This window comes from Orbicella faveolata, unplaced genomic scaffold, assembly GCF_042242905.1.
Source record: "Orbicella faveolata isolate gen_17 unplaced genomic scaffold, um_ofav_v1 contig_25, whole genome shotgun sequence".
NCBI classification, from domain to species: domain Eukaryota; kingdom Metazoa; phylum Cnidaria; class Anthozoa; order Scleractinia; family Merulinidae; genus Orbicella; species Orbicella faveolata.
In genome coordinates, this window is record NW_028301553.1 from 18,891,330 (window position 1) to 18,914,698 (window position 23,369).

The window sequence follows — 23,369 nt, forward strand, 5'->3', positions numbered from 1 at the left end:
ATTTGATTACACTGCACTAGAGCAGTTTTCATTTGAGTGTGAAAAGTAATTGGTATTGCACTTACTACGCCACCCGATTAGTTTAAAAAACTCGCGCCACTTTTTCATCCAATCAGGAGTAAAATCAAAACCAAGTGGGATTCACTCGCACGCGTTTTCCCGAGCTTTGCGTCAGCTACATGTAATTACTTGGCGGAGTTTTGATTGGCTCACTGGATTATCTGCGTTCTTTGTGATTGGCTAGAGTGATTACTTTAGTTTTGGTTTTATGACACTCAATTGAAAAGCACTCTACACCATGAACTCAATGTGTTCTACTTTGCAATTTGTATAAACATTGCACTGATTCAACTGTATATGGTATTTACATTAAAAGACAATAGGACTGTAATGTATCTTTTACACTGGGCCTTTGTTAAAGCTATTACATTCCATCTCTCACAGCTACACAATAACATAATTTGTGATAAGTAAGCATAGCCTCTCAGTACAGGTGTAGAAAAGAGGATTTCATGATTTTTATCTCTGCCAACATCAGGAAACATTTGAGAACAATTTGTTTCATCCCAACTGTTTTGTTCAAGTATTGTACTTGCTTCAGTGATGATGGGCTTGATTTCCACTGCTCTCTCATGTCCAGTCTACTGCCATGGGCTCCTTTCCTGAACAGCAACTGGTAACCAAGCCTACAGTGATGAATGATACAATGCATATTATTAACAATAATCAGTGGCAGATCCAGACCTTGAGCTAGGGGGGAGGGGGGGTTGCTTACCTTGCCGGCTTTTCTTCCTTCTGTGATTTTTTGCTATACCCATAATAAGGGGGGGCCTGGGCCCCCTGGGCCCCTCCCCTAGATTAGCCGCTGATAATAAATTACTATATTGCATTGTGAAAATATTATTTCATTCATTTGTTTAACCCTTCAACTCCCAGGGGTATAGGATGGTCCTTGAAAGATGATTCATTTCATGTATGAAATTATGCTTGATCTATTCTTGGTATGACAATATAGAGTTCGTCATGTTTTGTATGGTGCTGGGTTTTGAGTGCTGCCTTCTGAGCGTACTTTATGTGAGGTACTGTGAAGGTTTTCGGGATCTGGGGTATTTATGTGACAAACTATCGGATACAGGATATTTGCGGGGGGGGGGGGGAAATAAATGGGATATGGGATATTACGACCAAACAAAATGGGATATCAAGGAGGAAAATTAGGAATTGTTTGCACATGGTCTGGTCTTGACACATTCATCAACAGCATTCAACAGGACTTTTGTATTTGACCCAAAATACAATCTACTCTATGCCCGGTACTTGTCTGTAAATTTGGCTGGTTAGACAGACATCTAGACGCGGTTCACGGGAAAAATATTATAGACAAATCTATGGAAAATTAGAAAAATAACTGAGCATCTTAGCCAAGCTACATCCTTCAAACTTGGTGAATACAATCTTCAACCTAGTATTTTAATGTTGCGATTCACAAATTGTGTAAAATTCAATTTTGAAAAAAGTTATTTGCCATCGGATTCCCATACAAACCCTGTTATGTCTGACCTCTTTGCCTACGTGTCAAGATGGCGTCGAAAACTGTGATAACGTCTATTGAATACTAAAGCAATCCCTGAGGGTGTCTACTTAGATATATACAGGTTTGACTGTATCTAGATTTCAAACCACAGAGGGTTTTTTAGAGCAATGTCGCCCTAATATTCAGCATAAGAAAAAGGCGTTGGCAGTCGTGGTCAAATGAGGTCATTGTATAAATCACTTACTGACCAATTACTATCTGTTATTCACGTCTGTCATTTGTGAAAAAGTCAAATCACTTTAGATAAGTAATAGTAATTGGACTGAGTGGAGTACAATTCCTGGAGTAACTGGGTGAGTAATTTCAAAATTGAATGAGTGCGCAGCACGTCCAAGCATCGTTACTCCCTGGATTGTACGACATGAGGTTCAATGATAATTATTACTCTTGACATGAGCTCCAATTTTCTTTTGAAAACTTTTTTTGGGCGAAAAAGTTTCCATGAGTTTCAAAAACCGTAGGAAATATTAAGAAGGTTTAAGCCACTGAAGTCTAGGTAAGTGACCTGTGAATGGTGAAGGTGTCCATTCACGTCTAATTAGACACCCATGTGATCACATGCCAATTACATGAAAAATAGGTGTGTGGAGAACCAATCACAATTGAGCATTTTGTTATAGAGACAATTTTGGATAGTCACTCATGATCACATTCAACCAATTCACTAACAAGCATTTTATCATTTCATTCCCCGTAAGGATTGTTACTTTGAAAGTTGAAAAGTAATAAAATTTATATGTTAAGCCCTGCTGATTTCGTTAGTCACCTAATTGTGGCCATTATTTCAGTTGTCTTCACTAATTTTGTTACCAGCATTGTTACGGACAGCAAAAATGTTGCATGATGACCTTAATGGCTGGGAAACTGACAAAAAGATCACATTTACTGCCCACGATACAATGAAGGTTATATACCATGGGATTGCTTGACTAACAGAATTCATTGAAGGCATATCTGCTGATCCAGTGGAATTTTAAGATGGGTAGCACAAAATTCCCCAAGGAAACTTTAATACACTGGAACCCTGCCTTATGGTCACCTTGTTATTTACCGGCCATTTTTTTTTTTGTCCCAGTGAAATGGCCATACATTTTCTTTTAAGAAAACCCCGTTTATGCTGTTGCCCCGTCAATACGGCCCATGGCCATATTCTGAAATCCCAACCAGAATAATCCTTTACAATTTTACCCTGTTAATATGGCCACTTAAAGCATTAATATGTATTCACAGTTCACCAAACAAAACAAATATTAAGAAACAACATTAGCATATACTGCCTCTCATTTATTCAAAGAGGGTCATACACGAGGGTCTCTGGCACGGTTCACGAACAGAAAAAAATAGAGGATATAAAAATATCCTTTTCCCAAATCACAAATATAAGCAAGTAAGATTCTCTTTTAATAACCTGTACTTACACTAGAAAGAGTGTTTGAAGAAAGCAAAATCGTGAAAGGCTAAGTCAAAGTTCCATATTGCAAATTGCATGGCAAAGGCAATCCTGATAGAAGGCTCTAACCATTTGGAGGACTCACGTCTCAAAATCATTGTGCAGGGCTCAAAATAATTTTCGGACCATGGCTGGTCATGTTGGCCAGCCAAAGCAATTTTAGTTTCGTGATGTCTCATTTCTGACTGGTCAGATATTGAACAAAAAATTAAAGTAATGATGGCGTATAAACCCAAAAATATACTTTGTTTGCTCCAGTCGATGCTAGACCGTTTAAAAAGTGGCTTAATTAATACAAAGAACGGCTCAAAATCTAACTGAAGATAGCTTTGGCAGGGCTCAGCAGCTCAATGAAGTGCATGCTGTCAGTGGAATTCCTGCCATCTGCTAAAGAAAAGGTAATGAACCGATGCACAATTGTGCGATTGGTATATTGAATCGTGTGAGCTGTTGTTAAGTTAACATATTCTTCAAAGTATTTATGTCCATCAAAACGTAAATGAAACCAAACATGCATCAACAGATCCTAATTTTGGGCTTCAGAAATAACTGGGTAAACAAACAGAGCTGAAGAAGAAGCTTCTGTTTCCTTGATTCTCACCTGTGCCAGCGTACAACAAATCGTCACATCACTATGAATATGGCTACAGTTACACAACAAGTGTTGGGAAGTTCCTTAATGATGCAAAGTGCAAACCATAAAAAATCTAAACTCTGTTGTAGTCATATTTAGAGAGAGTTTTCATTCATGGAGAACTAATGAACAATAAACAATCGCCAGTAGATTTTACAACTGTTGGTCACATGCTAAGTGACAAGTTAAAAAATAAACAACAGGGTCATTGTTCTGGCGATTTCAATTATTTGCATTAGGAAACAAATATAAGAATAGATCTCGGAGAAGACCAAAAGGAAAATATAATCTAGTAGCAAGCTGAAGATGAACGTCTCATGTTGTTCCAGGTATTATTTTACATAAATGAAGCCATCTTTGAATAGTCGCAGGTGGTTATTGTCGATTTTTTTAAATCGATAACAATTGATATTCCTGAAGACAGGAATTATCGATTTTTGCCAGTTGATAGCAATCGATAAAGAAATTTTTCTGTGAGTTATCGATTGTTATTGATTGCCGATATTAATCGATAGCAATAAGCGATTGATATTGATTGATTTCCGATATCGATTTTTATGGATTGACTACTCCTGGCGATCTTGAATGCATGACAAACGGCAAGCGAACAATTTTTAGCCGTTCAAACAGATACCCATTGGTGTGCTTTTTTGCGCAAGAGGTCATAATATTTTTACAAAGAGATAAAATTTAAGATTTACAGTTGACGATTTGATTGTTTATTCGAGAACGAATAACATGACCGCATTAACATGACTGGCGAGTGAATTTTTTGGCCGGTCAAGTCACAATTCTGGCCGGACATTGTCCGTTGACCGGCCATTATTTTGAGCCCTGCTGTGGTGAAATCACAAATATCAGTTAATAGCGGAGCTCCGGTGGCCCTTCCTGGGTGAGGTTAATCAGGCTCTGAACAACCCGGCCCAGGAGCTACACCTTTAGGCTGGCCTAAATCTATGTATCAATTCAAGTTCTTCATGGGTCACGCAAAACATTCAGGTCATGGATCACAAAGAATAATTTCCTAAATTCATGTTTCATTGAAAATAAGATCAGCTAATCATGCCTCACGAGAATACCCCGGGACGACCCTCTTCAAAGTTAACATATCATGTCAATGACATCATTCCATGGTTAATACAGTTTGTACAAATCAGTTTTAATTTTTTTAAATCATATCTGCAATCTGGATGCCTATTCAGATGTTTAGAAGTTTAATTGCGATACATATGCATATCCTACAAGGCATCGCTACAAATAGACCAGTCATGAAACTTAACCCTACCTCGCTAATACAGCCACCCCTTAATATGGCCAAATTTTCATGACCCGTTAGTAACTGTGTTGATGGGGTTCCACTACTGTACTTCTAAAGTAAGGAAAACTATTTTATGGCTATATACAAGAATCCTACTGTATTCACAAATGCAGGGAAATTCTAAAACTCAATCAACAAAGAGTTATTTTCCCCTTTGACTAACATCTGGACCTGAGTTGTTCACAAATACAGAGCAAACAAAAAAGTAAACCAAATTGAAACCAAAGTTCAAGTCAAGAATTGAAACCAACAGATGGTGCACCACAGAAATTAGTGATGGTTTCCATACAAACATACTTTATTTGATAAGGTTGTTACAAATCCTGTTTGTTTGTTTGGAGAACACTGGAAAATTCACGGGCTATCTAGGCTTTAGAACAGGCAGAAAGAAAGCTTTGGGAATTTTTCCTGAGTGTTAACTTACATCTGCCGTGTTGGTGTCCTTTAGTGCTTAAATACCATTACTATTGCAGCTGAAAAGAATTGGTAGTATTGATTAATCACAGAAGATTTGCTGAAAAGTTAAAGGCTGAAAACTGTCAAGAACCATAAGGAGCCTTTTCTTCATACCATTGTCAAAGGCGTTGTGTTTGTTCACAGGCTTTCTCCTATGGTACAGTACTTTGGAAAGATATAAGGCAGAGTTAAAGGTCAGAAGACAAGTGGGCATCACAAGCAGTACAAGTCTCACCTCTTTTGCAATGTGATCTAAAGCAATCAATCAGAAGATACCTGAGTATATGTTTTTTGATTCAAAGCCCAAGTTCAATGCCCAAGTCATCTGTGTATACCAACTAACTGATTCACATTTAACATGACTCAGATGTTTAACTTGAACTCAGGCTTGGATGTGACTCAGCTAAACAGGGAACTCTCTATAGGTGGTTTAGGTGGTTTAAGTGTCAATCCTTATGGTAAACTGCCAGTTCTGTACGTTAGTATTTGCTAAGTCCATTAATGAGTAGTTAAATTCACCAAAAATTGCTGCATGATGTGACAATATCTGTGAATCAGCCATTGAATTCATTATCAGCATTAGTAGGTAAGCTACACAAAGTTATTCAATTAGCATTAATGACAGACTGTGCTCACAGTCACACACAAAGCCTCATTAATAGTTCAATACCAATTGACATCTACTTGTGGACTGACACTTGTAAATATTATCAGTGATTGTCATTTTATGCAGTGAATATCCCACACCCTACAAAATTCATAATTATTGTAATACAAAAAGTAGACATCAAGCAAAAAAGATGACTACAAACAAAAGTTTCAGCTTCTTTGGTGTGACTTTACTTTATAATACTAAGGTTTTATGACTGGATTACCATATATGCGAACTTTGTAGAAAAAACTTACTACACTTTAACTAAGCTTATTTAGTTAATACAACTAACATTCCATTCAATATATTTATTGTCAAGCTTAAACTGTTTTTCTAGAAATATGACCTACGTGCGTGAAAAATTCTAATGACTACTAAAACTATCCACACAAAAAGCGAGTATTTTTAGTTTTCTTTGGTAAGCAATCCAGAAATATAAAATGTGTAGAAACTGTGAATTAAAAGAAAACAACACACGAAGTCTAATGAAAAAGTTTAAAATAATAACAATGGTCTTGCCCTTCATAAAAATCCTTCTGGTATAAAGCAAATTGTATCTATTTAACTTCAGTTTCTTCTAAAATCTACACATTCTTTCCAACACATCGTGTCAATAAGCTTAAATGATAAAACTTAGACGGTTATCTTGTTCGTGTTAGCGGAGCACAACTTAGCTCGAGGGTTAAAGGATGGCACAGCATCCCCCCTTACTTGAGGAACCTTTCTGTGTAGTTTTCATTCGTCTTACAATCTCGGTAAACACTTCGTCGACATTGCTGTTGTTTTTCGCAGAGGTTTCAAAATGCGGACAGCCCCATTCTTCTGCTAAAACCTTAGCTTCGTTTGCAGACACTTCTCGTTCGTCAAACATGTCACTTTTATTTCCAACAAGTATCAAGGGCACGCTGTCTGAGTTTTTCACACGTAGTATTTGATCTCTCATCGGTTTTAAATCTGTAAATGTTTGTCGATTTAAAAGAGAGTATATTAGAAGGAATCCTTGACCATTTTTGATGTACAAATCTCTCATAGAAGCGAACTGTTCAGTGCCAGCCGTGTCCAAAATTTCCAAGATGGAGGGATTGCTATCAACGTCGATCTCCTTCCGATAAAAGTCTTCGATCGTTGGGTCATATTTTTCCACAAATTGTCCGGTGACAAATTTAACTGTCAAGGCACTTTTCCCAACTCCACCTGAACCTAAAACGACGACTTTATACTCCTTCAAGTTCATCGTACGAATATAAGTTACAACGATGATATGATAAGCTCCTGGGTTTAAAGCACAGTTAATATGTAACCGAACGAGGCCAATGAAAAGAGTGACTCAAATGCAAAACAGCTGTCTTCAAAGAGCCTCGGCAAACCACGGCTTTACGACATTCATCAAATACTTAGTGAATTGTCTCACTTCCTACACTTACATGGTTACGAACTTCCTTCGCTTTCCATTTTCTGGCTCGCAGAACATTCAACCTGGGCGTTGACGCTCCACCGATGGTTTCTGGGTAACGCGGCGATGCCGCTTGCTGTGCGCGCCTGAAAGTAACAACGGTTGCTATTTTTTTCTCAACTAATAGCTGGTTTTCACATGACGTCACTAATATATAGATTTAGGCCAGCCTAAAAGCGTAGCTCCTGGGCCGGGTTGTTCAGAGCCCGATTAAGCTCACCCAGGAAAAGGTAGAATTTTGAGGTTTTCTGGATATTGTTTGGCCTTCCATTTGTATAGCAGAAAAAGTTATAATTCCGTTAACTTTTAATCCTGAGTTAGCGTTAACCGGCTTCCGAACAATCCTGCCCTGTTTTCAACAAGTTAAACTGACGTGAGCCTGCGATCTAATCGAAAACTATCACTTGGTCAGCGGTCAACTTTGAAAAAAAAAAAAACGTAAACTCAATGACCTGTAAACTTGAGCCCGCGATATGATCACGTGATACTGGTCAGCGGATACCTTGTTTTGACAGGTGTCAGTTGATCATAACATGGATGTCCAATATCAAAGAAGTGCACGGTAAACCAAGGCTGCATGTCTCTGTCATAAAAACACGCACCAATGTAAAATCTTCCATTGTACCTGAAGAAGGCTGGTTTGGCCAGCCGAAATATAGTACACCTTCAAAAAATCATTCTACGTTGAGTCGGTTTTTGCTTTTGTATTCTTCATGACTCTGTCAACCTATTATTTGGAGTATGGCCGCCATGTTGCGCGACTCCGTCGTCGTCGTCGTCGTCGTCGTCGTCGTCGTCGTCGTCGTCGCCGTTGTGCGCACGCGCCCACGAGCAATACCGCTAGCCATGATAACCATGAGAAAATCAACTCATGGGTTTCCTTTTCTTTCCTATATGAGTGTGGGGCTCCGTTTGGCTGCCATTCGGGACGCCGAAGCTCCGCTAAAATTCAAATTTTACTTTAATGATGTATAAGAGCAGCTGAAAACTAATATTCATACAAATTTTCGCTCTGAAGCCTGAATTTCTAAGCTTTTGCGTGACGCGGCATTTACATGACAGCCTAGAGAGCTGTCATGATGGTTAAAAAAGTGACTTACTTCGGGCAATTTGGCTAGCTGAACAGTTCATGCCTAGAAAAATTATTATTTTAATGTTTTAGAGTTCCTCGAGGGATAAATTCACGCTTTTGTAGTAAAACTCAGTGACGGATGTTTCTGTTGGTTTCCGGCCGCCAGCATGGCATCTCCATGCAAATCTCTATAAATTTGGGTAAAAAATTTCTCCGCATATCTTGCATAAGAAAAATTGCTGTGACCAGAATCTTGGCGAGAATCTTTGCATATTTACCTTCTTTCATTTCCCAGATTCTGGACTTTATCTATTGAAAGGTTTGATTTTTATTTTGATCTATTTTGAGTAGCGTGACACTGAAAACCAGGAATTAACATAAAAATGCTAACCTTTCACCAACCATTTTTTCTTTTGCAGCGATAAAGTACATAATAACTCTCCTTTCCCCCTTTTCTCCGGATAGCTCCGAGATAAAGTGCTTAGGGACTGGTCAAAAAGTATAAGGGGCGGGTGTGGTGGACATGAGCAGAGATGGGGTGGCTGGGTGGGTCATCAGTTTTTGAGCCCTTGGTAAGGGCCAGGGGTGGGTCATTCAATTTTCAGCTACCCATGGGGTTAAGGCATCCCTGTTTTGTAACAGGAGTTGGCACACATTTGACACAACCGACAACAGAGGAAACTCCTTCCAGTTCCAAACTGACGAAAAGTTTTCGAGCCGTAGCTGAAAGAGTACATGTAGCTCATGTAGTGTGAAATCTGTACAAAAGCTAAGAAGTCTAACGGAATGAGCAGGGAGTCCCAGGACAGAAATTTTCAAATTACTGCGCTCTTTCAATATACTGGTCTTCATGAAAACCAAATGGCCAACTTGTGTCTCCATGCCATTTTTCCCATGGGTACGGGACACATGTTCATGGATCTGGGACTCGCACTCTTGGGCCTGGGACTTGTAGTCATTCTCGTCCCCATAGCCCTTTTCGCTTCTCTTAGCCAGCGGAGCCTTAGCCCCGCCGGCTGAGAGAAGCGAAAAGGGCTATGGGGACAAGAATTATGTCTCCAGAGCCCTTCGATTCTCGTGCCAAGGTCCCCCCGGTTAAGAGAAGCGAAAAGGCCTGACTTGCAGTTTGCTGGCTGTGTAAGTCCCAGGACTCACTACAGTCTTTCTCTAGATCGATGGATCACTGTTCCACGTGCAGCGAGGCTAGAGGTCAAGGCCCAAGTGTGAAAGGTTTATGGTAAAGTCTTTTTAGAATTTAAGGACATGACTTAAAGTTGCAAGAGTAACGGAAAAGAATATTTTTAGATGATTTTTACTTTTCGCAACATGATCGTACCGTTGAACTGAACCGGCACCAATCGCGTCATCCAGCGCGCGCTCAAGCTCCCCTCCATCTCCCACACGTGTTTTTTGACACAACAAATATTTACAAAATCCTTCCCCAGCTCTCAATTTTAAACGCGGGAATCATGTTAAAACGCTTCAGGTATTTACCCGCGACATTTCATTTCTGTGCGGAGATCGAGCGACTTCGGACGCGCATGAAAAACTGCGAACCGGGGGAGGGGGCTGTAAATATTTGTCGTGTCAAAAAAGCATGTCTGGGAGATGGAGGGGAGCGTGAGCGCGCGCTGGTTGATACGATTTGTACCAGTTCAACGGTACGATCATGTTGCGAAAAGCGATTTGAGAAAAACCTTTGCAAAAGACGCTAAAATTCTCCGACTGTCTTGAAAGTATTCGAAAACAAATTCGGCCAAGTTGTGGAAAAATCTTTCGACTTCGTTGTGTGTTTGTTTGGTTTCATGGAAGCAGCGAAATTTAGAGATTCGAGCGAATATTCGGATTGAGTTCAAAACGTTTGGGCAAAGAGTTGTCTCCCTTGTCAATGTTATATGTAAACCAAAAAAATTTTTGCAGAGCGCGAAAAGGCCTAGGTACGAGTTTAGCGCTACAGTGTTACGTAGGACTTTCAGGTAGCGGTTGTCCCGTAAGAAATGACAACAGTAGACAAAGGTAAATTGTATATTCTTTTCATTCCTTTACAACTCTCTTCCTACTCAACAAGATCGTGTGCTCCCTGTGCAGCAACTTTTTTATTTGCAGCAACATCTTTTTTATTTGCAGCAACTTTTTTTTATTTTCAGCAACATTTTTATTTGCAACATCTTTTTTTATTTGCAGCAACATTTTTTATTTGTATAGGGCTAGGGTGCAGTGTTTAATATGCGGTCGACCTTTTTTATGTAGTGACCCTTGTGGGCCACCGAAAGCAAACTTCAAGCAGGAGAATTGAAAAGTTAACGTGAAACAAAAGACGACTTGAAACTTGAATTCTTTGTTGGAAATATATTCAAATTTTCCATCCAGGGGAGGTTCTTATGACGCCATTGTCTTTTGTTTTTGCCCGAGTGATTTTGCACGCTGAGGCTTTGATAATACAACGCGGAAAAAAAATCGTTTGAGTTTTCGATGATGTTATTACCCAGAAAGGGAGCTCAGACTCCGAAATGTTCAGCTGTTGAGACAGTGAACGCGTTAGTTTTTTTCCGAGAACTGCGTAGTGAATTTCACGGTCGACTGCATTATAATGACAACTGAAAGCTGTGTAAAAATAAAAACAGGCACAGACAACAGGAGCGGAATTTGTATAGGTAATCACACGGTTTCGAGTTCAATTTGGAATTAATTTGCACGAGTGAGTTTTTCAAAAAGCTGAAAATGCACGAGCCGAGCCACATTGAACGAGAAAAACCGTATGATTACTTATTAATAATATAAACATGAAAAAATTCGCGTGGAGGAAATGCCAAAAGATCTTTCTTGAAGCCATTTTTTCTCATTCGAGAAAGCTTTTAACACAGTTTCCGCACCAAATTTTCATTGGCTTAGGAAATTTGCTATTGTCTTTCAGCCAATCATAATCCAGAATTAGGATGTGTAATTTGGTGTTACACTTTTTGCACTGGTGTTACACTTGAACTGCACTGCTCTCAGCCAATCAGAATCGAGTAATTTTTTCATGTATATTATTAATTTAAAATCTATTATTCTACGATTTTTGAGTTATTTTTTTGTAAAAAAATACCTCTTAGTCGGCGCGTCGGGTATGTTACGGGTCAATGGGCGAGTGAGTGAGTGAGAGATGTATGTATGTCACACCAATCAGATTGGATCTACTATAAACAGCCAATCAAATTTCTTGTTGTGAAGGTAAATAGTATGTGAGGAGAATTGATCCTGATACAGTTCAGAACGGCCATGTTTATTCTTCTATCAAAGAGGAGGAATTATTCATGTTTGGGCTTATTTCGACATCTTCTGAGGCGAGGATTTTGTGGGCGGGTTTGATAAACATTTGCAATTGGATAATCAGTCAAAGAAACATAGTGTTTGGCATATAACTACGAGCATGCAATGAAGGGTGAGCTTTTCCCATTAGATAAAGTTTTCAATTAAATGAGTCGTAGCCGCTCTGCTACTAGGTGTAAGATTTGAATGATAAGAACAATTGTATTTTAGGGGAGCGGAATGCACTACTGGGAATTTGATGAGGTTGCGACCAGGTTGAAATCGTTTGCATGTTGTATTGAAACCTAAATATTGCTGCTGAGTTCGCAGTAAGTGTTCCGAGCGTGTAGTCAATGTCAGCATCCATTGACAAGTTTCACTGTGAAAAGCGAAGAGACTACAATTAATTTGGTCTACAGAACAAAAAGATATTATTCTGTGATGATTTTACAATTATAATGGTTCTTGTTTACCACTGGAATGAGAAGATACGTTTGAAATGAAACTAAATCTTTTCTCTTCAATGTTATCAGGGTTTCCGCTTTTTCACATTAATAGCCAGCACGAATTGCAGTAGGAAAAAATGGAAATTGTTTTCGTTTATGATAACTTTAGTGAGATATATGAAGTCTTGGGCGTTTTATTGTATTAAACACAAGGACTTTGGTAATTGAAAAATAAAAACTGACGTATATGTTGCCGGTTTGTGTTTTTTAGTCCGGTTTGGAGCGGAGTGTGACAATTAGATACATACATTGGGTTATTTTAGAGTGCATAATGTTCAGTGTAATGGTGGCTAGTTATGAACGAGATGAGTCCTGAGTTTTGAAGCTGTTCATGAGTTAGTAGTATGCAAATGGACAAGATATTTTTATTTTTAGTTACAAAGGGTAACTTGATGCTTTTGTTTTTCACAAGGAGTAAATTCAATTAGAGCTGACAAATCGTCACCACTTGTTCCCACGAGATGTTTGCTATTTTTAGTTACAAATGGTACCTCGACACTTTTGTTTTTCACAAGGAGTAAATTCAATTAGAGCTAACGAATCGTCACCACTTGTTCCAGTGAAATGTTTGAACAAACAAAACAAGCTAGATATTGCTATTTTTAGTTACAAATGGTAACTTAACACTGTTTTTGAGTTATTGTTTTAGTAAAAAAAATACCTCTTAGTCGGCGCATCGGGTATGTTATGGACGGGTCAAACGAATGAGTGAGTGAGTAAGAGATGTATGTATGTCACACCAATCAGATTGGATCTGTACGGGTCCGCAAATGATTCCAGGACCGCAAATGATCCCCAAATTGATCCGCAAATGATCCCGGACCGGAAGTGATCCCCATATTGGACCGCAAATGATCCCGATCAAAAAATAAGGAATGGCATGGATTTATATCAGAGGAAGGTGAGCACATGTACAAAAATTATGAACTAACTAGACGCTTTGCTGCGTGTACCCAGACAGTCGTTATACTGAGAAGCACTAGCTATATTGCAATTGAGCTAAATGTTCTGTATTTGAAGTTGTACGAAATTCAATTGAATTGATGTGCTTAAGCTCTTCTACTTTTGATTGCATTTCTTGGAATCGATTAATAGCCTATTACTCGTTTAAAGGTCTTCAGGGCGTGAAAAGAGTCAAGGTCTTTATATCAGCCTATAAACGTTTCAGTCTATTTTCATCAGCCTTTGTCGTTGTTATTTGCGTTTCTCAAGCAAGCGAGACATTTTGAATTTCCGAGTTATGGCCGTGCGTGACATAGACCTACGAACGCGTTTGTCGAAAAACATACACTTATCTCGTGATTTTTAGCTCAATCAGAAGTTAAAGTACTAGGAAAAGTGCTTATGTAAACGCTTGTTTGTTCAGTACGATAGCTCGAAATGTTTACACTATTTTCCGGCCGCAATGTTGGCGTACCGCGGAGGTACTGGTCTCTGTAAATTTGTACAAAATATTTCGACGAATATCTGAGCTTGGAAAAGCGTACAGACTTAAAAATTAGCGACGTGTCATCTCTATTAATCTCCTATAACATCACAATTTCTTGATTTAATCTACTAAGTGGTTTCCGAATAAATGTTTTATTGCGTCAGGATTGCGTGACAGTGTAAGTCAAGAATAGTTTTGCTGGGGTCAACGTACATGTACATTAGTTTCTTGTAGTGATCGATAAACTATTTAAACAATAGTGTTTCTGTCGAGGAACTATCGGTTGATAGTTGCTCCCGCGGAAATTTGATGCTCTTGAAACAAATATTTGCCTGAGAAACGAAGCTTCGAGGGCAAATATGCTACTTTTAAGAACATCAAATTTCCAAGGATTAACTATCAGACCGATAGTTCAGAGACATAAACACTCTATTGTCTTTATTGTTCATCACTAAATTATCTTCCGCGGGCCGGTTCAAAAATTATATTGAATTATTTTCAACTTTTTTTGATGAAAGCCGTGAGAGCCAAATGTAAAATTTTAAAACAGAAAACAGACAAAAACCCACTTAATACAATTTCAATTGTTTGTTTTCTATAAGCTAGCTTGTTTACAGAAAAATGACGGTATTTTCCTTGGACGGGCTCTGAGGGCTGATAGTGTCTCGTCGATGAACACTTTCACGTCATGTGATCAATTTAAACCAATATGAATCAGAGAAAATTTAGTGGTGAACTATAATGAATGATATGAAAGCTTTGTTGTACTTGATAGATTTAAATGATCGTAGTTCAAATGTGTAATCAACTACTGTGAACAGACTAACTGCCAGAAAGCTTTTTAAATAATGGAAAATCAATCAACTTTCGAATTCTAGAGACAAGGAACCATCCAGAATTCCTGGTGGTGAATGTTTGTTCCCTGATGTATGGTGATGCTACGTTTAATTGGAATATTAGAGCCCCCGGGAGGTACTCCCAGAAAAGTTGGGTGGGGGTGTGCGGCCCGCTTCCCAAAACCCTTACCCTATTTATGACCAAAATCTGTGATATTCCCTACCCTATTTAAGACCTGACCAAATATTCAATACCCTATTAAATCAAAACCCTGTTTCAGACCTGCGTTATAATACGTTCCCTAGTTCAGACCAATGTTAAATTACCGTTAACATAATTCGTGAAGGGCTTTTGTTAATTTTCTTTTTGATAATGATGAAAAAGTGGCTTCTTCTTAAAAACATACCCATATCAAGGCTACAGTGCAAAAACCATACCCTATTTATGACCAAAATGGCCAAAATAGACTAAAATCAATACCCTATCTATGACCAAAATGGCTGAAAAACCATACCTTTTGGGGCCACACATACCTATATAGCTCATATAAGGGAATACCCCCGCCCAGTATTAGAGCTCTAGAACATCCCACGAGGTTTATTCAAAGCAAAATGAGATTTCCAGAATAAAATTGTCACAAGGTACATGTACATGGTGTTATAATCTCATTATTCCAGCTCTCGCAGACAGAATCCAATCCACTTATTTCAGAAATCAATGTTATTTAGTTCACATAGATAAATTACTCTATGTATCAATAGGACCATTCAACTTTGTACCAATGTCAGCTGTCAGTAACACAGTTTTGGTGATGTCTGAAACTAGCTCTTTTCTATCAAAAAGAGAATGACTGGAGGAAAAAGTTACATATAACAAAGCAACAAGAAAAAGAATTATACAGACATTTAACCTACCTGCTTTGAGGGAAAAAAATAGTTAAAAACTCATATTATTTATATACAGTAATACCTAGTTAGATGTATATCTAGCTACATATGTGTATGTATAAGTTTTGTTTTATTATTTTTGTGGATAATGTAAACTAAAGGCAGGTGTGGTCATGTGTTGATCAATTCCCTTGATTGATACTTGATCAACCCTTCATCGACCCTTGATTGACACTCGATCAACATCTCAGTTGACAGTTGGTCGAGAGTCAACTAATTTTGGATTGATGCATATGAGTCGGTCGACACTCAGTGGATGTCGATTGAGTGTCAATCAAGATTTTGATCGAGTGTCAATTACAGGTTGATTGAGGTTATCGATGGGCACTCAACCACAGATGCAGTTAGTACACATGATCTATTTTTTGTCTGTTTACTCTGTTAATAGTCTCTGCAGAAAGCCAAAAACCAATTTGAATTGTTAAACAATGCATTCAATATGTTTTGCTCTTTTTACTACTAGATATACAAAATAAGGATATGACAACTTCTTTTAAAAAGATCTGACCAACTTGTTCTGTAATTAATTATTGCAGGAGCAGATCCAGAATTTTTCAATAATGAATGCCCCTGAAATGTTGCAATTTGAGAATTGAGAGAAGTAATCAAAACGGTTGACTACAGCAAAACAACTATGGAGGGCTTTAGTGAGGATGAATGGTTGGGCATAAAAACGAGCCTCGATGTTTCACAGTAGAGTGCTGCCTTGTACCTCAAGGTTACTCACTGGTGTAACTGTTATCACTATTTTAGCTGATCACAATGAGGTACCTGTCCAGAGTGTTTGCCTTAACTCACTCACTTACTCATCCCTGTAGTGCCGGATGTAGCAAAAGTTACCTTTATTTCCTCCATAATACAGGTACTCTCAATCAACCCCAGAACTGTTGCTATGATTTGTACCATTCTCGTTGTGTTCTTTACCATAAATCTTGTTTCATCAGTTTATTAAAATATTAAAAAATGTTTTTGATTGTCTCATCAGGTTTGTTTACTGATTACTTTTCGTACACCATACGTCATACACTGCTGATAGTTTTACACTTGACTCTGTTAACTGTTACACTGGCAACACCCAAATGCACTAATAGGCCATTTTTGATGTACTAAAATTCCAACTTGGAGGCTTGAGGAAATACAAGAAAAGAAATCACATTAAGTTTGAGGAATGAATAATTAATTTCTTTTGTTTTATTCCCCGAAGCCTCATGGCCATGTTAGAATTTTAATACAATGAAAATGGCCTATTAGAGAACCATTTTTTTCTTCTTTTGTACAAATTCAAACATTCTTTAACAATAGCTTATTAGCATTCAAGAATGCCTCCAATCACCAACATTCATGATCTAACATTTGCACACATTCTTCTCCACATAACTGCATATATAGGACAATTCTACTTTTTGTATTTCCACCTTTTAAGCAGTAGTCACATGCGCCTGTATGGTGCCTATTTTTAAGTTCTAGTCCTCTTTAAAAGTAATTTTAAGGACCTTCCCCTTTGAAAATTGTAGGGGTGTTCTTTGAGGCAACACAGTTCTCATTTATATGGTCTCGGGTACCTGATCGATAACCTCCCCCTGAGGCAACTTTATCGAGTGTTTGTATCAGAAAATGTAGCCCCTCTAGGCCAAGTAAAAGTTGACCCTGCATGATTATTCGTAACTCTCATTGAATAATCAAATGTGCAGCTATCCCTCTTTGTTTAAGTTTCCCTCAGTCATTTGATCACAGTGGGTTTTGCTGAGTTAATTTTCTCTTCTTTGATACAAATTGCTGCTTTAAATCTTAAATCTAGGCATTACGTGACACTCGCCGTGCCGAGAGTTGTTCCAGTTAGGCGAGCCAAAGTGTTTATGTATACTCAAAGAAAAGTTGTTGGTTACTTTACCTGCCATGGCGAGTCAACTTGCCCACCTGAACTGTCTCGTCCCCAAGTCTGGTTCGTGATCCTTGTGTAAACGGTTGGTTGAATTTTGCAAAGAAATAAGTGAAAAGTTAGCTCTGCCAGGGTAACTTGGGGAAAGGGTTGTCTCTGGCACACAAGAGCCATTCTATTTTATTTCCATTTTCCCTCTTCCTCTCCCAACTGATTATGCGAAATATACTGTCCAAAATCTTCATGGGTAGTGGTGTTTGAGAGTGACATCTTTATCTCCACTGTGGAATGTACCTCACCTTACAGCCACCCCCGTTAACACAGCCACCTCGTTATTATGGCCACGCTATTCTGGCTCAAACAAGAGCTCAGATGGTCATTTTCTTATTTATTAATTATACAGTCAGATTTTTGTGGCCTGTTGGTGACCAGATTAACAGAATTCTGGTACATTGTAGGAGTAATTTATGCAATTTACAGTAAGCATCTTTATTATGTCATTAAGGCAATAATATTTTGATTCCTGCTCCAGCAGGAGTTGGGGGGGGGGGACTCTCCTCTATGTGCTATATATAGCTATGTGCAGCCCCAAAGGGTATGGTTATTCAGCCGTTTTGGTCATAAATACTCTAGGGTAAGGCTTTTGCCCTCTAGTCTTTAATTTGGTATGTTTTTTAGAATAAGCTACCTCAATTTTCGTCATTATCGATAAGACCATCAACAAAAGTCCTTCAAAACTTATGTTTAGGGCAACTGTAGCAGTAACAACAGTCATAAATGGGGTAGGGAAAATCGCAGATTATGGTCATAAACAGGTTAAGGGTTTAACTTTTGTGAAGAGGGCTGCAAAGTATACTTGAGGATAAAAAAGTGATTTGCATATAAAATTTGAATTTTTTTGGGGGGGGGGGAGGGGGGCTGGGGACCTTTTCAGAATTTCCCTACAAAGATCACCGTCCTTAAATTACAATAGAAAAGATGTGATATTAATTATGTAAGTTATACTTTGGTATCATTCATACCAAAATTATAGTAATTTTCTGGTTCAATGTTTGCCTCTGCACTAATTTGATTAAACTACTGTAGTTTATTTTTTAACTGAATTTAATTATGTCAAAAGGGAGGTGGGAATCTGAGAGCAATAGTAAACTAGACCAACAAATATACAGAAATCTGCCACCATTGCTTTCATGGCTGAGTGGAGATGAATCTAAGTCAGACCAAAATTAGGAAAAAAAATACTGATTTAATGTGATTATGGAAATGTTGGGGGGTTGAAATGGGATCCTGGCTATGGGAGAGTAGGAATCAGGGCTGAGGGGGGTGGGTGGTGTGCTTGTGAATTTAAGAACCTCTCTGAAAGTGAAAACAAACTGTAGGTTTGAAAAGTTTAAAGTGGAGGTAAAAATTACACTTTAATATATCTTGTTTATTAAGGTGGTAAATGAGCAAATACTCACTTATGGTGAGTCATTGAAACAATGACATAATTTATGTTTGTCTTTTCTTAGGTGGTTACCTCCTGGCATATACTCCCCACACAGGCATACAATGCTATTATTTAGATGATGCAACCTGCTTTCCCGTTTTTAACATACACGTAAGAGTATCAGTGGACCAGTGTACAAGTGTGATTTCTCTACTGATAATGAGAATTATGATAAAGATATGAAGCCACTCTGGATGATTTATTTAATTATTCCTTAACAGTAAAGTGAACCATGCAGTTAAACCAAAGGTTGCACTCTGTAAGATCAGGTGTACAAAAATTAAATAGAAAATTTCACTACATCAATTTTATTAATTAAGTAAACTTCTCTGCAAAATATATTTGGTATGTTGTTGTACTGGTAAGAATATAATTTAGAAATTTTTTATGGGAAATGTTTCCATTTGAAAATGTAGCTCAGATGCCACAGCTATAATTCTCCTTTCTGTTGTGTTTTCTTTTGTGATAAATTGTGAAAACAAATTATGTTGACCTACATGTAAGTTAAAAAAATATACAAGTAGTAGCTCTTCTGAAAAAAAAAATAGTTAATTTGTTGTTGTTTCTTCCTGTTCGTTTTTTCCTAGAACATTTTCATTTTCCTAATAAGTAGTTTAGCTAGCCATAAAAATGTTTTGTTGTCTCTGAGACCATTTTCAAGATAAAAAAGTGATTTGTATATAAAATTTGAATTTTTGGGGGGAGGGGGGTGGGGTGGGGACCTTTTCAGAATTTCCCTACAAAGATCACAAGGTACAAGGGAAGGGGCAAAAATAGAATTTTGATTGTTAACACATATGTTTTCATTATCAGTTTGGGCCTCTCTGTGAAGCTGCAAAGTATACTTGAGAATAATGTTATACCCATTTTAATTCAAAACACAAATGGAAACTTGCATTGACAATAACTTAATCTCTTGGCACTGTTTTGTTTTTTAATAATTGCCTTTTTTCACAAAACAATAATTTGAACATCTTTGTTACACAAGCTGGGGGGCGGGGGGGGGGGGGGGGGAAGGGGTATTCTACAAAGTTTTAAATGGAAAGGCCTTATCTCAAGGTCCATTACCCCTTACCCTTTTGTATACATTTGTACCATTTTGATAGAAATGGCACCTCTTTTGTTGACCTTACATTGCAAAAGGGTAAATGTACCCCTTTAACAAACCTATTTATTAAGAATACTGCATCCCTTTTCTATTCCCTTGGAAAGAAGTTAATAAACAATATAGAATCTCTTCATTCTGGCTGAGAAGAGTAAATGAGAGCTTTTCAACAACGTTTTAGAACCAGAAGAATGGAATCCCTAACTGACAGAATTTCCTACCCTTTCATACACCTCAACTTGTGAAATCCCCATCATTTTATACCTAAAGCCTGAAAAAGGTACTCATCTTGAGCTTAGCCTCCCCATATAGGTCATTACAGAGAGCCTTCCCACATACACAAGTCAGGAACTCTTGACAAGTATTGTAAGTAGTTATGAAGCTGGCCTTAAGACTTGTCTGAGCCAGCTTCTTCAGTTTTTTAGCACAAACTTGTTGCTCCCTGTCAATTTCTAGTACGAAACCGTTTTTTTGCTGATCTGGTCCAAGTTCACAGACACTAGCATCACTCTCACGACACTGACTCTGTCAATGTCACTCACAGTCTGATTCTTCAGTTTCACTGCACCATGCCTCATCATCACTCATCATTGTTAGACATGAGTTCATTAGCTTGTAAAATTCACCAGCCCGGCAGTGTCACTGTTGCTATTGCCTGTTCCCAGACTTCCTTTTATGGCTAGATGTAGGGGCATGAAATTTCACTACTGTTTACGAACAATTTGTTTAGATAGCATATTGAAAGAGTGATGAATTACTGAAATTGTCAGTATTGCTAGTGTTCTCTCATTCCCTTAGGGATTGAAATATCTTGATGTAAGATTACATAGAGAAAGCACACTGAAATATAATGCACAATTTTTTAGTAACCTTTCAAAATGGGTTGCCAATATGACAGGGATTAATAGATAAGGAACTTGGTCTACAAACAGGGCAAATGAGAGGGTTTGAAGAACTAAAAGGTGCATGTTTGACCTCAGTGGGGGTGGGGAGGTATTGGAACTTAGCGTTGCTGACGTTTAACACTGTTGAAACGGAAAAATAAATTTGATTATAAATGAGAGAAAACCACGACATGTCCAAATTACTTAATCGCCGTTAAAACTAATCCTCTTGCTCTTTTTTAAGGGGTTCACGGCCTGCCGGTAACGAAGCGGTTATCAATTAATATAAGGGATTGCTTAGGGAAAACACATCTTGTTTAAGGTTCTTAACCAATCGTAGCATATTTTATGGCATCAGTTTGAGTCATGAGCAAACACATGTGTTTGCGTTAGTGTCGATCGGCAAGAAAGTTCTGCAAAGCGCGTTATGTGTGTGGGTCTATTCTTGCAGTGATACGATTAACAGCACTCAAGTACTCTCGAGTGTTTGACAACAGTAAATTTTAAAAATGCGCTTCTGTTAATAAGGTTCCTCCATGTCTAGAAACCTGTCATTGTGCATTTTTCTTAGTGTGATGCCTACCTAAGAGAATAGGATAATTGAATTGAGTGCAACTTACCTAGAATTCATTATTTCCACACAAACAATGACTCCTGTGGAATTCAGCGAGGAAGAAATGGCGACATTTCGTAAAAAACACGCCTTCAAAACAGCGTGTTTTTGAATAAATAATTACCCTGTCCTTCAAACAAACTGATATGACGAGGAAGAAGACAAAATTTTGTTTATCGTGGCCAAATAAAACGTTAAAAATATCCGGCCGATTGCAAAATATTGCCATTTTACTTACTGAGAGAACGATTATGCCATATTCAAATTTGATTTTGCCGCTCAGCGCTCTTTTTTACCAGATGTGATGTCATTTTTTGTTGGATGATTCAGATACACAAAAAGTGTCAGGCGTCGCAGAGTGTTCTCCCCCGCCCCAGGGCACAACCGACAACTTCTCTAAATTCCATGTGCTGTACGCATGCACAGGTGACGCAAGCGCTTTAGAGACCAGACGGCGATTTGTGACTGACCGAGGGAAAAAAAAAAAAAGGAGCCGAAATTTAAACCCAGACCTCACTGCCTGGGTAAAAAACATGTTTTATCATTTTAGAAAAAACTATTCCTCAGTTGCTGTTTTGTTCTTCGAACGGTACAGATCGGTTTCACTGTCACGCAATAAAAAAAATAATAATAAATCGAAAACCAACCAATGGAAAAAGCTAAGAAATTGTGACGTACACTATAGAAGATAACTAAATAAGACACTTCTCCAAGTTTTAGGTCTGTGCGTTTCCCCAAACTTCAGAAATTCGTCGTAAATGTTTCCCAGAAATTTACAGAGCCCAGTAAGAAAACGCCATGTTGGTATACATAAACATCTGGAACTTACTTTGGCTCTCTAGGCGACTGATTATAAATACTAAACAAACAAGCATTTACATAAGCACTTTTCCTAATGCTGTAACTTCTAAAAAGGCTCAAAATCATGAGATAAGTATATATTTTTCAACAAAGTTGATCGTAGCCTTGTGTCACGCAACCTCCATAACCCTGAAATTCAAAATGCCCTGGTTTCCAAACGAAGCACGCGAATTGTAAACAGACAGAAATATACCACCTCTTATGCCTGATGAGGATAAAAACACGTCACGTCAAGACGATCTATTGAATTATAAGTCTTAGAAAAACACATACTTGTGAACATTCTCGAAATCCCGGTGGCGATAGTATCAAACATCTATCAAACAGCTAACTTGTCAAAGCGAAGCTCAAGCCTTGCCCTCGCTTGGTCATGAAGCTGAACTTCATAACTATAGCTTGGAATTTTGCCTTCTTAGAATACGCAAGTAGTCATTTCCGAGGAATTAAAGCCAAAATACGACCAAGGAAAAATTACAAAATAAATTTGTTCAAATTTCCAGTGTTACACACTAGGTGTTTTACAGAGTGATGAAGCGTTGTAAGCTTGTGGGTCTACTCAGGTGACAGCGTCTTCCTTAATAGTTGCTTCATGGTTAGATTTTAGTTTAAAACTTTAGACGAGTGGCGTTAATGGTTGATAAAAGACCGTAAAATGTGATTTAACTATAACACCGAAATATCAATGTTTAACAAAGGAGGATATGTAGCGTATGTTGCACTGATCATAATTTTACTGTGAATTGCAAAGAAATGAAAGCCAAGTCGTGTTTTGATGATTGAGCGGTGATATTCATAACATCGTAGTTAGCAACAAAATTTAGTCGAAAGTATGAAAAAAAAAGCAAGTTGTAAGGCATTACAATTATAAGATTGCTTTAATAAAAACATCGGTATTCACG

At 38.0% G+C, this 23,369-nt stretch overlaps 1 protein-coding gene and 1 long non-coding RNA gene across 2 annotated transcripts; one reads left to right on the forward strand and one right to left on the reverse strand.

Moving 5' to 3' along the window:
• Positions 1-6,269: 6,269 nt before the first annotated feature.
• LOC110041206 (ras-related protein Rap-2b-like) lies at positions 6,270-7,806 on the reverse strand. The gene has a single exon (XM_020746488.2). The coding sequence runs from the start codon at positions 7,336-7,338 to the stop codon at positions 6,787-6,789; it is 552 nt and encodes a 183-aa protein (XP_020602147.1). The 5' UTR covers positions 7,339-7,806; the 3' UTR covers positions 6,270-6,786.
• Positions 7,807-13,081: 5,275 nt separating this feature from the next.
• Positions 13,082-16,620, forward strand: LOC149109262 (uncharacterized). Its single transcript, XR_016208432.1, has 2 exons — positions 13,082-13,327; positions 16,176-16,620. It is a non-coding gene; the product is annotated as an uncharacterized LOC149109262 (long non-coding RNA).
• Positions 16,621-23,369: the final 6,749 nt, after the last annotated feature.

Excerpts from the sequence above, each read along its gene's own strand:
- LOC110041206 (XM_020746488.2), bottom strand. The coding sequence starts at position 7,338 with ATGAACTTGAAGGAGTATAAAGTCGTCGTTTTAGGTTCAGGTGGAGTT.